Source organism: Microcebus murinus, chromosome 25, assembly GCF_040939455.1.
Source record: "Microcebus murinus isolate Inina chromosome 25, M.murinus_Inina_mat1.0, whole genome shotgun sequence".
NCBI classification, from domain to species: domain Eukaryota; kingdom Metazoa; phylum Chordata; class Mammalia; order Primates; family Cheirogaleidae; genus Microcebus; species Microcebus murinus.
Window position 1 is genome coordinate 14,732,302 of NC_134128.1, and position 17,445 is coordinate 14,749,746.

At 50.3% G+C, this 17,445-nt stretch overlaps 1 protein-coding gene across 9 annotated transcripts in view; it reads left to right on the forward strand.

Annotated features, from left to right (window-relative positions):
* FRMD4A (FERM domain containing 4A) overlaps window positions 1-17,445 on the forward strand; it is a 551,472-nt gene that overhangs the window by 462,098 nt on the left and 71,929 nt on the right. For all 9 annotated transcript variants that reach the window (XM_020284197.2, XM_020284196.2, XM_020284200.2 and 6 more), the window contains 4 exons: window positions 3,321-3,404; window positions 6,322-6,387; window positions 6,640-6,697; window positions 10,169-10,255. In XM_020284197.2, coding sequence (XP_020139786.2) covers window positions 3,321-3,404; window positions 6,322-6,387; window positions 6,640-6,697; window positions 10,169-10,255 — 295 coding nt within the window. The remainder of the gene's footprint in view (window positions 1-3,320; window positions 3,405-6,321; window positions 6,388-6,639; window positions 6,698-10,168; window positions 10,256-17,445) is intronic.

The window sequence follows — 17,445 nt, forward strand, 5'->3', positions numbered from 1 at the left end:
ACTTCCAGAACATTTGTTAGGGCATAGCCTCACAAGTCTCTGGAGACAGAGTGACCAAGTTTTCCGTCCGGCAGCTTTCTGATTTTCAGCCACGGTGTTTGGCCAGATTGACAGAGCTGGACACCTCTAAGTTATTGCAGATGTTTATAAACAGCGGAAAGGCAAATAGAACATTGCTACGCGTTTGTCCTTCGGGAAGCATTAAGAGCCATGGATCGCTTCCAGAATATAATGGATTTGGAAGGGCTTCACGCCTTGGTGATTTCTTGTTATATTTTTCTGTGTAACCTTGCCCTGGGGGACAGCCACAGAACCGACTGCAAGCTGCAGCAAGGAAACCGAACCTGTGGCTGTCATCAGGGAAACTTGTTTGCCAACAAACAAGTGTTCGGTGGGTAAAAAACGATCCCTTCTTCCCTTAGTTCCTTCCTTCCCCAAATATACTTTAGATGGGATGGGTGTGAGTAAACCCAAACTCAAGTTTCAGCTCACTAAAAGATCTACTGATGAACCTTTCTCATTGTTTCATCCAATATATTTATCTGATGAAAGTACCTTTGGAACTGAAGGCAATACTCTAGATCAGGGGTCCTCAAACTTTTTAAACAGGGGGCCAGTTCACTGTCCCTCAGACCGTTGGAGGGCCGGACTATAGTTTAAAAAAAACTATGAACAAATTCCTATGCACACTGCACATATCTTATTTCGAAGTAAAAAAACAAACGGGCAAAATCACCCACGTGTGGCCCGTGGGCCGTAGTTTGAGGACGCCTGCTCTAGATACTGATGAACCAGTAAGTCAAATCCCTTTCCTCAGGGAACTTGCGGTTAAATAGGGAGAAAAGATCAAAAGATTCATCACTGTGGGCTTTCAGGTGATTGGCGAACTGAATATTTGCTTAAACCATGCTTTCATAGCATTTGAGTAAAAAGTTCTGCATCATACTTAGGGATGGTGTTTTTCTAAGTGCCAGGACCGTACCTGTTTGAAAACCTGCAGTGGCTGTCCAACTACCGACTAGATCAACTTGAACCTCTTAGCCTGGCGTTGAAGGTCATTTGGCCCATGACATACCACCCACTCTAGTCAGTTTCTTCAATTCCATTGACATGGCCGCCATGACTTTCTGAGTCCCATTTGGGAGAAAGATGCTATTCCTACCCTTTTCTTCATGCAGGTCTCCTGCAAAGCCTGGTCTTACCCCAGAGCCCTAAGGGGACTTTATTTCCTCTGGACTTTCAAGTTTGTCATTTGAATTGACACAAGCAAACACTGCCCTTGTGGTCAGTTAGCTTTGTGGGTGCACCTCCCGCCTTCTCAGTTAAATCATGAGCACCTTTTGGGTAAGGACTGTCTCGTTATTTTTTGTATCCCCTACAATACTTTCTATACGCTAGCAGAGGCTCCATAAATACCTTTAGCTTATTGGTTATTAATTAGTAAATACTTATTTTATCACTTAGATTATAACAGTCCAAGTACTCGGGTGTGGTGATTCAAACAATTACAAATTGAACTTTTCCCTCTAGTTGGTCATTTGCAGCCAGGATTCACAAACACTGTCATTGCTTCTGTATGCACTTGAAAAATGCCTTTTCTGGGAACAGCTATGCTGTCACTGCATCTCCATGTGTTTCTTTGTCACCATTCAAATGAACTTAAAGTGTTGGTATGGTTTTGCCCAGTGGGCACTGGTTTCCAGTGGTGGAGCTGCTGATCTCATTGTGATTGGCAATATTTCCCACCGGGACACATGGAATGAATGATACATCCTCCTGTTAGCAGCATGAGTGTTGGGGTGTCCGCCATCCAGACACCTCAGGACTGCCCCAGCTTTGACCGCAGTGTTCCTTCCTTCCTTCACATTTATTTCTTGAGGTCCTAGCTCACTGGTTTTTTTGGAGGGTACTTCTCAATGTCGTGGTGGCTGATATTTGTCTTGCTTTGTATGAGCAACACAGAAGGTGCCAGCACGGCCCAGGTCGTGGAAGGCGAGGTTCGGCTCCACGACAGGAGCCTTTGCAACCCCAGCTGAGGCTCTTTGCTGGGCCAGCACAGGGCGGTGCTCTTTCCATACCACAACCACCCCAAAGTGGATGCCACTCGTGGCTCTGGAGGTAGTAAGTGCCAGCGCCACAGATGGCCTGGCGGGCTGGGGGGATGGGGACCTGCTGAGTGTCTAGAGAGGGGTCCACTGTCTGAAGGAGGCTGGTTAAACTGGGGGGAGTATAAAGCATCTTTCAAACCTGAGCAGATGGGATTCTATGGGAAAAAGAATTTCTGGTCCCAAGCCTAGATAATAGTATAGGTTGAGTCTCCCTCATCCCAAATGCTTGGGAGCAAAATGGTTTCAGATTTTGTATTTTTGTTTTTATTTTGGAATATTTGCCTTGTATACTGACCTGTTGAGCATCTCCAAATCTGAAAAACATCTGGAAATATCGGATCTTTGATTTCTGGATATAGGATGCTCAGCCTGTAGTGGACAGTACATTTCACACTTCCTAAGTCGTTTGGGCCCTCTTCAGTCTCCGTGATCTGAAAATCTGAAATTCGAAACACTCCAAAATCTGAAACATTTCAAATGTCGACATGACATGCCACTCAAAGGAAATGCTCATTGGAGCAACCTCGGGTTTTAGATTTTGAGATTTTTTTTTTTCAGATTTTTCAGAATTTGGGATGCTCAACCAAATATCCCAAAATCCGAAAAAAATAATGAAATCCGCAATACTTCAGCTCCCAAGCATTTCAGATGAGGGAGACTCAACCTAAACTCAGTTTATTTACCATATTTCAGAAGACGGTTTCCAGCACACAATCAAGCTAAGGAAAGCAAACCGGCATTGTGTAGTAGCAAGGCGAGTCCCTCTGCAGAGAAAGCAGTGACAGTGCCCATTCTTAGACACTCTGAGCCTGACAGCGGGGCCTTGGGGAGCTGCTTCTAGGGTCCTCCCTCAGGGGCACCCCGGGGACCCTTCCCCTCCCGGATTTCTGCTCAGGGCAGCCCAGGGGTGCTCAGTCTGCACTGCTGACTATTTGAGAGCAGCATTTGGAAAGGCACTTGGGTCGTCCTTGGGCTCCCTGCCCTGCTTTCTGCCCTGCGAGAAGCAGCTGCAGGGGCTCTGGGTGTTGTGCCTTCCTTTTTCATCTCTGTTAAGTAAATAAATAAAAAAAGCATGCCCCTCCCTCCCACCGCTCTTCATGAAAGGGAACAGATGTGTGGGGTCTCTGGGACAAGTCGCCGGGCCAGGTTGGATGAGAGAGTATGGCTATTTTTTTCAGAGCGAGTGCATTTCTGGGCATTTCTCTCTTGCAGTAATGAAGTAGTGAGGAGCGACCTAAAGAAGCTGCCGGCCCTTCCCACCCAAGCCCTGAAGGAGCACCCTTCCCTGGCCTACTGGTAAGACCCCCTGGGGTCGGTGACACTCCTGGGTGCATGAATTAAGTCCCTGATGTCTTCGTGAGACCGGTTTCTGCATGTATTGCTATGATGTACTGTGTGTGAGACCTCTCCTTTTCTGTTGTTTCTATTAAAAAAAAAAAAAACCCTTCTAGAATTTCACTTTGGAAGTTTCGCCTACTTGGAGAGCCTTTCATGTGCTGCTCGGGTTTCATTTGGAGCCACTGTCATTTGATGGCAGGATCTGTGAGGTTTTGAGATGTGGGAGAACCACAGGCTTTTTTTTTTTTTTTTTTTTCATTGCAAAAGAGAGTGATTCTTTTATTTTCCTGCAGTGTTTCATATCTCCTGATTGAGCTGCCTTGTAACAGTAAGCCCTAGTTCATCTGTCGGGCCCTAAATTACTGAGTCTGAATGATCCAGGTGTTTGAAAGGTTCCCAGAGCGCGGTCTGGCCCAAGGCCGAGCGGGGCTTGCGTTCCTGGGGTGTTGTGTTGACATCCTGTTGGGCTCCTGAGCTCTGACCGTTGCCATTTGACAAGGACAATTCTGCTTCTCCAGTGTTCCCTCTGACTGCTCAACAAAAGTCACTGTAACCGTTTTTATTAAAACAAAACACAGGTTGGGCGCGGTGGCTCACGCCTGTAATCCTAGCACTCTGGGAGGCCAGGGCGGGAGGATCATTTGAGCTCAGGAGTTTGAAACCAGCCTGAGCAAGAGTGAGACCCCCGTCTCTACTAAAAATAGAAAGACATTAATTGGCCAACTAAAAATATATAGCAAAAATTAGCCAGGCATGGTGGCGCATGCCTGTAGTCCCAGCTACTCGGGAGGCTGAGGCAGGAGGATCGCTTGAGCCCAGGAGATTGAGGTTGCTGTGAGCTAGGCTGACGCCACGGCACTCGCTCTAGCCTGGGCAACAGAGTGAGACTCTGTCTCAAAAAAAAAAAAAAAAGAAAAGAAAAACACAAAGAACAAGTCAATCCTAATAGACTACAGCACGTGACTTGGGTCTACACTTTCTGAAATACACGGATTACACTAGCGTTTCATCTTGTCTGGACCCTTTTCCAGGCAGTAAACTGACTGGACAGCCATTCGGGTGGTTTGAGCAGACCCGCCTGGCATGCAGGCTGCACACGCGAACACCAAAAAGTGTTGGACGTGTTTCCTGGTTCGTGGGACCCTGTCACCCTCCACCCCAGTTCCTCCTGCTCCTGGGCCCTTATCTTCTGTCCCCTCCCTGCTAGCCGTTTGCTTCCAGGAAACCAGTGGGGAAGGACATGGGGGTGCAGGAAGGTCACTCGAGAGGCCGGATGTTCCTGCAGGGAGGGGTCATCTGCCACTGAGGGCTGCCATGTCGGTGGGTCCGTGATCACCTCTTTGTTTCTTTGGTTCCCAACCTGTGACACCCCCGTGTGTACTTGGGAATCATGAATTCTTCTCCTCTCTCTCTCTGCCTCTCCCTCCCTCCCTTTCTTTCTCTCCGCCTCTCGTTCTGGATTTTTCTTGCGCTGTCTCCACTATCTGCTCCGTGCTCACACATTATGGGGCCACCAAAAGAGCAAGAAAAATTGGGGACGGAGAAGGTCGCCCTTGTGGCCTCACAGGTGGTCTCAGGCAGCAAGAGGTACAGGCCCAGGTGGGGGGGGGGGCGATAGATTCCTGCAGCTGTTGGGCACCAGGAGACCCTGGGCAGGCAGCGTGGCTGGTCAGCAGCTTTCTGATGGTGTCTCCCACGGCCTGTCTCTGCTGCTTTGCATGAGGCTGGCGTGTGCTCGGCCCGACCTTGACTTTCATCTCCCCACCTCCCCCGGACCCTCTGCCCAGCGCTGCAGAGGAAACAGGAGGTTGTCCGCGTCGAGTTGCTTGACCCTGATCTAGGCGCCGACCTCACAAAACCCCAGACCAAGTGACAGGAAATGCACCAGCGAGGCTGTGGACTCGGGGGGGGGGGGGAATGGACCCCGAACCTCTTGCCATGACTCCGAAGGCCTGGCACTGCCAGGGCCGTGCCTGGAGACGGTGCCCCTTGGGATTGTCGGTCAGGAGAGGCCTTTGTCACACTCGAACTTGAACTTGGAGTTGCCTGTAGTTAGGAGGCGGCAGGAGAGCGAGAACTGAGGCTCCAAGGCCGGCTCTGCGGGTTCCATCACCGCAGCGGGCACAGCCACTGCTGCCACCCGAGGGCGCCAGGGTCACCTCCCAAGTAGGGACACGCCGCCACCCGGGCCGCCCTGCGCACCGTCGGAGACTGCTCACCTGGGTTTTGGTTCTTCTGACTTTTGGTTTGCTCGCATGGACGGGCGGACAGTTGTTGAAGTTGGTGTTCGTGTGGAGGGACGATGGCCAGAGGTTTCTGTTTGTCCGTCTTGCCCCGCCTTGAACCCCCTGAAAGTCTGAGTGAGTTCGGAAGCGGGTTCTCGTCCGGTCGGGTCTCCATGTGCGAGCTCGGCCTTGCCAGGACCGTGACGTCAGCCGTGAGAGACCCTAAGTGGAGGATGCAGTTAAACTGTGCGTGGACTCCTAGCCTTCCCCACCATGTCAAAATCGAAAGTGGGAGAAGTGACGTTATTGATCTCTTTCACTGCGAGCGATGCACGTCTGGTCTCTTCTCCAAGATGTTTAATGTCGGAGAAGCTCAAATGTACTCCTTTGGGACGTCATGAATGTGGGTACAAGTTGTTAAGGCGGGCCCTGGGCCGGCAGTCGGCATGGATTCCCCCTGGCTAACTGAGGTGCCCAGGGTGTAAACAGAACCAGGTGGCCCTGGCTGAAGGAGCGGTCACGTCCTCTGTGTTCTCGGAAAGATCGGAGCTTCTCCTGAAGTTGCTCGGGCTCAGAAGTGTCTCACTAGCAGGAGTCTTGGCCGTTGACCTTGGCACTCCCGTAACGGAATTCTTTTCTTCTCATTCTAGTGAAGACAGAGTAATTGAGCACTACAAGAAGCTGAACGGCCAGACGAGAGGTCAAGCAATCGTGAAGTAAGTGGCCCTTCCCTGCGCTCGTGGAGACTGTGTGTGCGTGTGAGTACATGACATGTCAGCATCGCTCCGTTCTTCTTGGAAATGGAGCCCATCTCCCAGGCAGGGGTTGGGGGGACGGGTGTATGTTTCATTTTAATTTGCAAGTAAGTAGTCACTCTGAGAGGTTTATCACACACGTACACACAGATATGTGTGTGACCCCAGTTCTGCCGAGTAACCACCCCGTCTGTGTGCGTGTTGTCTTCCCAGCTACATGAGCATCGTGGAGTCCCTGCCAACCTACGGGGTTCACTACTATGCGGTGAAGGTGAGTGAGCTCATTTGGCCCTTAAAAAAAACAAGTAAACAAAAACTTCTCATTTTTTTTTTACTTTGATCTTACTAAAGATTGTTTTTGGTAGGAGTGGGGAACGGGGAGGACCAGGCAGGAAGATTGCATGCTCGGGGGAGCTGGGCCTCTGCATTTTACACCCCCATGTAGTGAGACTCAATAACAGTTACGCTTCAAAACTCAGGCTTCCTCCTGTCAAGTAATATGATAAACCCTGACTTCCTTTTGGTCTCAGAGGAATCTTGGCAGAGGAGACTACTGAGTGCATCAGTAGGAAGACTCCATCCAAATGCAAGAAACTATAGAGAAAGTACAAGAACTTTCATCAGAATCTTTGTTTCTCGTGGTGGTCAAACACCACAAAAGCAGCTTCATAGGAGGAGATCTGGGATTATTTATAGGCTGACAAATTGAGTACGTGACCATTTATGAAGACGCTATCTGTCTTCTCGAATGTTGTGATGGCCAAGCCCAGTGCTGACTTTGGCCCCGTTCAAAATTCTCTTTTGTTTTATCCATAATATTCCAGGCTGCAAACTCTTCTTTGAAACAATAGATAAAGATGCCCTCCACCATGAGCCTCTCAGAAGGACAAGTTCCCTTCCTTCTTCTGCCTTAATTTGCCCTCACATGAAAAGTATAACTAAGTCATTGCCCAGAGTCTGGCCACAAAAGAGCAGAAAACACTTCTGAACTCAAGACAGTTCACCCCCCAACCTGAGATTCTCTTTCTTACTCATCCACCAGTGCCTTTCCCCATGTTTCCACCCAACTCTGTTTTTAATTCCTTTAGACTAGAACATGCACCATGTTTCATTCATTTTTGCACCAGCCATGGTAGCTCGAGTAACGCTTTGCATGCCATTGGCATGCACTGAATTGCCTCTAGCATCTGCTAAACTGCAGGCTTGAGATGGCGAAGGCTATGTAGCTGCATTCTATTGTATAGTCCCAGAACCCAGCGTAGTGCCTGGCACATAGTGGGTGCCCACCCAGTAAATATTTGCTGAGTAAATGTTCTTGAGAGTGGAATGGAGTGGACGGATATATGTGTTCCCATGGTGGGAACACACGTTGGAACTACACCCGGAGCTGTGAGGCATGTGAGGGTGCCCAGTCTCATCCCACAGCTTGGCTCAGGATTGTTTAATGCCTGCAGTGGTTAAATTCCTCCCAATGTCCTGCCAAAGCTCCTCTCTCCCATGGACGCTCTGAATCCCTGTTCACCATCATTGCAGGAACTCCTACAGCCATCACAACCAGCCTTGCCCTTAGCCTAAGCTACAGTCTGTCATGAGCAGTGTGACCTGGCCACCTGGGGCCTTCCCTGTCCCGTACTATTGATAGAAAGGTGGATCCTCTAAGGAGATGACCCTGTGCAAGGCTGTGCCGGGGACATGGCCACTGCAGTAGGGGACAGTCGGCTCCCCCAGAGGAAATTCAGTTCTTCATGAGAAGAGGCTGGAAGTTCATCCGTGCTGGTGGCGGGTGTTAACAGCACTGCCAGGGAGAGCTTCTATCTCTCCATCTCGTTACCGTACAAGAAACAGAAGGCTCCCACAATAGCTTTGGACATTCTGATAAGAGGCATTTCATAGAAATTCAACTGTGAGCTTTTCTCTCAATCGTGGAAAGACTCCATGGTGAGGAATAGCCGGGAAGTCTATAGTCAAGGATGGGAACCAGGAATTTAGGAATCCCTGGACTATATTCTCTGGTTTGCTGTTTGTCCTACATTTTAGCTCGCTTCCATCTCATGCGATTAAAAGAGAGATTGAGAAACTGGCCTCCCCGACTACCCCTATAAAAGTCTTGTGAACATTGGAAGGATATTTGAGATAGAGCAAACTCCATCTGGTCTTTCGTCTTGCTTAAACCTATGCTCTGTTTCTTTCTCGGCCCTAGAACTTAACAAAAAAGCTGTCTCTGAGATACGTATATATATACATATACTTTCTGCATTCCAATAAAACCTTAGAAATGTGCTCTTATTTCAGTTTGTTAGAGACCCAGAAGCAGGGCTTGTGTTTTCCAAAGCGCCAAGTCAGTGTGGGTGCTTGGCTCTGGGAATCTCAAAGCGAAAGCAGTCGCTCTGCTGCTGACGTGGAAAAAGAGCACGAGCCGAGCGAGCCTGACCCAACTGTGCTGGGCTCCCTGTTTGGTGGCCTTGCGATCTCCTGGTGTAATGACAGCATTTACCTGGTCCACCTGCAGTAGCGGCATTGGATTTCTAGTCTCTGAAACCATTGCATGCACACAGGTACTTCCTAGAGACTGGGTTATAAGACAAGGATTTACGCTACCTTTCACATTTTTTAACAAAATCATACACCCTGAAACTTTAAAAAAATTTCAAAATGTGTCTCTTTTGCCTTTTGTCTTTGTGCTCATCTTGAAATAACTCACACCCCACAAATAGTTCAAAACCATTGCGCCAATTTTGAGTTTTCGAGACACCCATGACAGGGGGGCGTATTAGGTTGTTCAGAGACTTGGCAAGTAGGACAAATCTAGGGAAACACTGCTTGGTTGTCCATACTATAATACATTAGCATTTGGCAGCTTGCATTAATGATTCAGAATCATTCCGTTTGAGTGTAGAATTGCAACTTACACTCAGGCGATGAGAGGTCTCTGTTAAAGGCACACACAGGGACTTGGTGTTTCTAACTCGGTCCTGAGAATGTTTGGGCTGCGGTTTTGCCTCCTCGTCCAGCCTGGCACCCAGCTGTGCTCCGGGGCGAGCAGGACCTCAGGGGTGTCACACCTTCCAGCCTGCACTGCCGTCGGCTGGCTGGGGTTAGGGAGGGTCCACAGTGAAGCCGGGCCGGCTCTTTGCTGCGATTTGCCCTTAAAATGAGAGGAGTCACTTTCCTTCGCCCCCACAGCCCCTCTAGCTCTGACGGCTGGCTGGGGTTAGGGAGGGTCCACAGTGAAGCCGGGCCGGCTCTTTGCTGCGATTTGCCCTTAAAATGAGAGGAGTCACTTTCCTTCGCCCCCACAGCCCCTCTAGCTCTGACAGCCGATGACAGTTTCTCCGCTCAGAAGGTCCTTTCATGAGAATGTGCAACAGCTCTCAAGTTTTCCTTGATGGCGAGTAAGGGGCCCGGCGTGCAAAGCCTAAAGTCTTATTAAAAAAAAAAAAAAAAAAAAAAAAAACAGGGCATTTGCTCCTTATTTATAAAGGGGAAGGGACCCTGCTGTGTACCTGGTTGGGAACAGAGCCCAGTCCCCAGCCCTGGACACTTCCCATGTCCCCTCTATTCGCATAACGGGAGTGTCCTTAGATACTGGGCACAGCTGTTAAGGTGGAAGGCAGACAGGTGGGCTCGGTCCAGTCCAGGGAGATTGCATTTCCCTCGTCTTCAGCTGGGCCTGGAATCTCCTCGTGGTTGGTGGTGTCCTCCTCCGGCCGTGTATTTACTCAGGCTCCTTTCGACATCCTAGGACAAGCAGGGCATCCCGTGGTGGCTGGGGCTGAGCTACAAAGGAATCTTCCAGTATGACTACCACGACAAAGTGAAGCCAAGGAAGGTAAGGGTGTTCGCTCGTGTGGGTTTGATGGCTCTCAGATGGAGAGATGGAACACAGGAAGGGTGGGAAGGCGTAAAAATGCAGCCTACAGACTCAACAGTGCCCGGCTAACTTAAGTGTACACAAATATCCACAGTAATCCATTCTGAGTTCCCTGGGTAAATATTCTGTCTCCCTGTCTCTAACGAAACCTGAGCTGTTACAGTTACTTAAAGCAAGGTGACTGGCTTAGGCCTCCCCCCACCCCTAGAGCAGATGGGCAAAAGAACTTGTGAGGCGCTGTCGTGTTTCTTAATTTACAGGGGGTGGGGGGCCTGGAGGTGGGCTGTATAACTTTGGAAATACAAAGTGGCATCTGTCTCTGAATCCTGAGGCCAATCTGAGTTCTCCCGAAGGTTTTTGGGGATGGGGTAGGGGGAGATGGAAGAGCTTAAAAAAAAAAAAAAAAAAAAAGATATTATAGGTCAAAAAGAGGTGAAAAAATAAAAGACTTCCTGGAAATCCGGCAAAGTCCTGGTACACCCAGAACGAGGTGTTTAAAGAGGGCACAGAGTTTGAATTTTCAGTTACACACATTTTTTCAGACCAGAGCAAATTGAAAAATTATAATGGCAAAATACCTTCGAGGCGAGTGCTGTCATTCTCTGGCGGAGAGTGACAGGGAGGTGGGACGCAGTTCGAACCTGCGATGTGTATTAAGAGCCTATCGAAACCACATTTGGTTTAGCAGAGAGAAAGCAATGTCGGGCCATTATGTCATTCCAGACTGCTTTCCAAGCCGCTGTGGATTGAAACCCACACTGCATATCTGAGTTGATCCACTTAACATCGGTCCTTAGCCAGCTTCTGTATTAAGTGGTTAGGGGGAAAATGGCCTTATGTTGGGCAGGATTTTCACTCAATTGATCAGTAAGTCGTTTATGCTCTAAGAGAAGATGCTGAGCAAAGGAGGGAGAAATTGTTCACTGGGGACTGTTGGAGGGGTGTGTTGTGCGTGGCTGTCTCCAAACCTGTTGGTTTCCATTTATGCGCAACAAGACTGAATTGGACGCCGTGTTCTGACTTTTCTTGGTCGTGGGGTCAATGTAGCTATTTCTCCCTGTATCTGTCTTTCAGTTTCCCCTGAGCCTTTTCTCCCTGTGGCCTTAATTTACCGTGCCTTTTCTTCTAGAATTCTCTCTTCCCTCCCTCTATCTTTTTACGTCTACTCTCTTTTCTTTTCAATCTGCCTGTTTTTTCTGCGTGCAAAAGCCAGGAATACTCCTAGAGCCTTTCGCAAAATCCTGGCTGCGGTACATCCAGCTCTTTCGTGCCCAGGGCGGTGGAAGACCTAGGACCACGTGGATAATTGAGATCTATACCAGAGCTCATTAAAATCCGGGGTTGAAATCTCCTTTCCCTCTAGGCTTATCGAAAGACATGCTAGCAAGTATTCATACCTGTTTGGTTCAATTGATTATTAATAGGTTTAAACTGTCTTCATTTCTCGAATTGAGGTTCTAGTGAAGATTGAGGAGGTCATGAGGTGGCACCTGTTATACATAAACCTAGCAAGGGCTCAGGAAATTCTATTAGTACGAGACTCTAAAAGGGGCTTCAAGATAAGGAAAAGCAAGAAGCCAAAGCATGAATGATAAGTCATCGAATGAGAGAATTTATAAAGATCTGTGGAACTTAATCCAGGTCGGTGAATTAAAAATGTTAAAAGGCCAATATAGTTTTCCAGGGCAGTGGCTCTAACTCAAGACTGTGTTGTTATTTAAAATAATTTGTGTTTCTGTGGCCTTTGAGGAGGAAATTGGAATTCCTAGGCCTGTTACTAATTGAAAGACAACGGAGGCCGGGCTCGGTGGCTCACGCCTGCAATCCTAGCACTCTGGGAAGCTGAGGCAGGCGGATCACTCGAGGTCAGGAGTTCGAAACCAGCCTGAGCAAGAGCAAGACCTCGTCTCTACTATAAATAGAAAGAAATTAATTGGCCAACTAATATATATAGAAAAAATTAGCCGGGCATGGTGGCGCATGCCTGTAGTCCCAGCTACTCGGGAGGCTGAGGCAGGAGGATTGCTTGAGCCCAGAAGTTTGAGGTTGCTGTGAGCTAGGCTGACGCCACGGCACTCACTCTTCTAGCTGGGCAACAAAGTGAGACTCTGTCTCAAAAAAAAAAAAAAGACAATGTAGCTATCAGAGCCGCCATTCATTCATTCATTCACTCACTCATTCATTCATTCACTCATTCATCCATTCAAAAATGGCCATTGTTTTCCTGTTGTGTGCCAAGCACACCACTGGGCACTGAGGTAAATGAGACATAAATCCTGTCCCCCAGGCCTGCCCCGTCTGTCCGGGAGAGAGATACGTGTGACAGCCGAGCCGGGGTCTGAGTGCCACCACAGACGTCCCCGCGAGGGTCGGCGGTGGGTTCCAGAGGGAGGGAAACGTCCTCACAGAGGGAGCGAAGGGCAAGGAGCAGCTTCGAGGTCTTGGAGCTTTGCAGGTGGAGGAGTGGCGTGGGGAGGCCTGCGGGAGCGAGGCCAGCGTGCTCGAGAAGCTCAGTGAGGGGACAGGACGGTGCGACAGCGGGGAGGGGACACAGCGCTGTGCGCACCGGAACCTGGTGCGAGGAGAGCGGGCGGGCTCCTGGAGGCCTTGGGGGCTCCGCCAGGAGGACTCCGTCCTCCGTAGGCGGCAGCAGGCCGTCCCCGTCAGGTCTGCACCGTCGCAGAGCCGTCCTCTGGCAGCTGCGTGGGTGGGGACAGCTGGGGCATCGTTCCGGGAGCGCAGGCCACACCTGGCGGGGCTGGGGGCCGCCGCTCAGTAAGGGGAGTGGAGAAGGGACCCGGGACATTGAGAAGGTAGGGCTAGTCGTCATCCGTGTCGGGGAGAGGGTGGCCGAGAGAGGAGGAGGGACTCCAGGCTTCAGGTCGACCAGAGTGTGGACTCTAAGAAAGGAGGAGACCTGGGGCGACAGTGAGTGCAGTACATAGGACGTGCAGATCTGGAGTTTTCAGGGGACCTCCAACTTAGGTCCAGTAAGTTGGAGCTGTGACCAGTAAGCAGTTGGGCCTTCAAGTCGGAGCTCAAGAGCAGCAGAAATTTCCAGAGCAGAGCTGAGGCAGCGCCTGGGCAGGGGGAGGAGGCGCGGGGGCAGGTGGCACCCCAGTGGCTGTGAGTGCAGCGTTCAGTGCCCCGTCCTGACAGCCGTGGCGAGGCGCGCACAGGCCCTGAAGCTTACATAAATTTGAGCGCCCTCCCCACTTAGGAAATGAATGTACCATCTGAACATGAAATTAAGAACAGGCCTTTGAAGGGCCCAGGAGGGAAAGCAAAGCCTCAGCTCCATTAGCTTCAAGGGCACCCACCTCTGCTGGGACGGCACATGGACTTAAAGGCAAAGCCAGCTCTCAATGGGAGCCGCCGTTCCCAAGTCCCGGCCACAGCAACGCCGCACCCGGGTGTTTCTTCTTTTCTTGTCGCCAACACCATCACCATCATAAAAAAAGAAGCCATATTTGTTACATGTGAGGCTCACATGTGTCTCTGTGAGCCTCAATACGAAAGGCACACACCCTGGTTCCCGAGCTCTGCAACTAAAGAGATGCATGCACGTGACAGTGAATAGTGTCCATGCGGGTTCTCACCCAACGTGCCAATGTCTGTCTGCAATGCCTCTGGGCCAGTGGTTCCTTTTGTTTTGTTGTAACAGACAAAGTCTCATTCTTTCGCCCAGGCTGGAGTGTAGTGGTATGATCATAGCTCCCTGTAACGTCACTTTGCTAACTTTTTAATATTTTTTGTAGAGGTGAGTTTTCTCTCTATGTTGCCCAGGCTGGTCTCGAATCTAATTTTCCTATCCCATGACACTTGACATGCAAGGATTGCTTTATATTTATTTATTGCCTTTGTTTGTTTGTTTGTTTGTTTGTTTCAGAGACAGAGTCTTGCTCTGTTGCCCTGGCTAGAGTGCAGTGGCACCATCGTAGCTCACTATAACCTCAAACTCCTGGGCTCAAGCGATCCTCCCACCTCAGCCTCTGAGTAGTTGGGACTACAGGTGTGCGCTGCCACACCTGGCTAATTTGTAAAAATTTTCTGTAGAGCCAGGGTCTTGCAGTATTGCCCAGGCTGGTCTCGAACTCCTGGCCTCAAGCGATCCTCCCTCCTCAGCCTCTCAAAGTGCTGGGATTACAAAGTACTGGCCACCGCAGCCAGCCTGGGCCAGTGGCTCCCAACCTCAGCTGTACAGCAGAAGCTTACACGAAACTGCCAGAATATCTAGATGCCACTTCTTCCTCTATGAACACTCACTGTGTCTCTGGCCACTGAGAGTGCAGAAAGCCGCGCGGTGATTCTGATGTGCAGTTGGAGACCAAGGCCACCATTGCAGCCATCTGTGCTTCCTTGGACAGCTCAGACTTGGGAAGGTCAGCCTGGCTCAGCAGGTGTGACCAGCTGTGTCCCTGCACAGGGAGGGCTGTGGGGGCCCCAAGCACAGGACTCAACACTGCCAGGCGGTGTGGGAAGGGTGGGGTGGCCCTCAAGGGGGCGGCACACCCTCCTGGCTCCGGTGCCTGGCACAGCTCCGCCACCTGGAGCCTCCAGGGATGTTTGGGAAAGGGAGTGGTGCCCAGTGCCAGTTCTGTGCGCCTGGAGGCTTCTACAGCGACAGCTGCATCTCCAGCCCAGGCAGCTGCTCCCACCGGGCGGCAGGCAGAGGCCCTCCCTGACATTCTGACCCAGTTACGGCGGCTCTGTCACATGGCGCTGCAAGAAGAGCCAACATTCAAGTAGAGGCAGGGGCAGGGTTGGGCCTGCACCCTTTGCTTTGCAAGGTCTAGAGGCTTCTGCTGGCATGCACAACCTTGATAATGTCTCAGCCCATTAGCACAACTGGAGTCATTCAGCAGCGCCTTGAAAATCCACTCAAGTGTTTCCATGTGGGCCATCAAAAATAATAATAGTAATAATACTAAGCCACTCAGGAGGGGTGGCTGGGGGCTGTCCACAAATGGGCAACACTATAGCGAGTTTCTGGTTCTCCAGTTGGGTTGCAGTTTTCCATTCTAGTTTCAGAGTTCACCCTGACTCACTTAATCCACACCCTGGAGTTGGGTGGCTCTGGGAAAATGGAGTCAAATGCAAGGGACCTCACAGGTAGAGAGGGAAAGAGAAAACAGTTGGCCCCCGCATCGGCTGCCTGGACGTTCTAAACAGACGGGCTCCCTGCTTTTCCGAAGCACCACCCAAAACGCAAGCTGCTGAGCTTTGCAAAACACAGAAAAGCAAAACAACACTGCTTCTTTGCCTTCGGGGAACACGTGTCGGGCACAGCTAGACACATGGGGACACCTTGCAGACTGGGTTTTGGCTTTTGTGCGTGCTCAGAAGGGTTCAGAAATGTTGAACTTCTGAATGCCAAATTTGATGGTATTTTGGGAAAACGTGTTCAGAACAGCCCCCAAAATGCCCTAGCAAACAAGACTAAAAGACATCAGAATCTATATAATACACGCCTATTTTCCAGAATAGTGGCCCTCAGTTGCATCTGAGTTCTTTTTAAAATGCCAGGCAGACTCTAAACAGTACCGGATAGGTTGCAGGATTCTTTATGAGACATGAACTGTCTTCTCCTCTCACCAGCCCGCAGTATAATCCTACTTCTGTCCGTCACCCGTGGTGTTTTCCCCTCACTCTGCCTGCCGCCCACTGCCGAGCTCTTGTTCCCACTCGGACACCATGTGGCATTGGCGACGCCCCTTTGGGGTCTTGAACCTTCCTCCCTGTGGCTGTGGATGGCCGTCTCGCTGCACGGTTGTGGACGCAGCCTCAGGGTCCCAGGGCGGACAGCATCTGTACTTCTAACTGCCTCGGGTCAGCCATGGTGAAGGAGGAGGTAGAAGGAAAGTGACAGTGGCATTAAAGCAAATCTTGCAGCGATCACTTGACCCCGTTTTACCCTAGTCACCAGATCCCATTTTAGCACATGGGTGCATGAGGGTGTCTACACAAGCTCTGCCTAAGTGACAGGGTGTGGACTGCAGGAAACAGTGAGACAATGTCCGATTGGCACTTGGACTCTTAAGGTAAATGGAGCTTCACCTTAGTTTGCATTTGCAGTTGGGTAGAGAGACCTAAACCATCAGGAAAAAATGCCAGCCGTGGAAAATGGGCATCAACAGCCACATGCCTCAAATCCGCTATCCCGAAGGTTTGGGGCACTCGTGCTGGTGCCTGAAAGAGGTTTTCCTCTTTCTCCCCTGAAAACATTTGAATGAAGATTAAATGATGCATATGGAAGAGGCATTGTTTACTAACTCCGGCAAGATCGGGATCCCAGGGAGCAGAGATAATAAGGCTAGATAAAATCTGTCTCCCGTATGCTTCCTCTTTAGGGGAGGAGTCCCTTGCATTCCTTAGATCAAAGCCTGAGAAAGCCTGAGAGCTCTGATCTCTGGGACAGGCTGCCTCTCCTGCAGCGTCCCTACCAGAGGTGTGAGACGAGACCGGGCAGTAAAGACTGAACTCAGGGCCAGCACCAGGCTGAGCCCCCTTCTCTGCCAGACCCCTGTATTTTGCACCCTGCAGACCTGTGGACAGAGCAGCTCTCTCTGGTCATCAGAAGCCGTTGAACAAATACTTTCCAAACGGGGCACTAAGTCCGAATACAGATCCCTCCTGCAGGCTGTGTCTGAGGCTGTCCGCATGTACCAGGAAGCCTGTGACAACACAAAGCCGTCCCTGCCAGGGATATCGAAGATCTGTAAGCCATCACTTACAGATGCAGCCACTCTCGGCCCGTGTTTGATGAAATCCGCCCGCCTGGGACAGAATGGCAACGCCAGTCCTTGTTACATACTCAGCAGACGGCATTTACTTATTTATTCGATGTGCAATTAGAGGGGCTTTTATGGACACTTAGATGCACACTTAGGAGCACTGCGGGGTCCCCTCTGAGGCACTGGGGGGAGGAGCCGGAGTAAATGGTCTGGCCCCCTGTCCCCAGGCGGCCGGAGTGGCTTGCTGTGATTCCTGAGAGCGTCTCAGAGGCAGGGGCGTTGGCTCTGGGAGTCGATGCATTACTTTGCCATCCCCAGATGAGTAAAGATTTTTGCACTAAATGAGATGATGAGGCAGGAAGGGAAAATAATGTTTACAGGAAATATTCCATTAGCTGCGCGCCGACTCCCCGG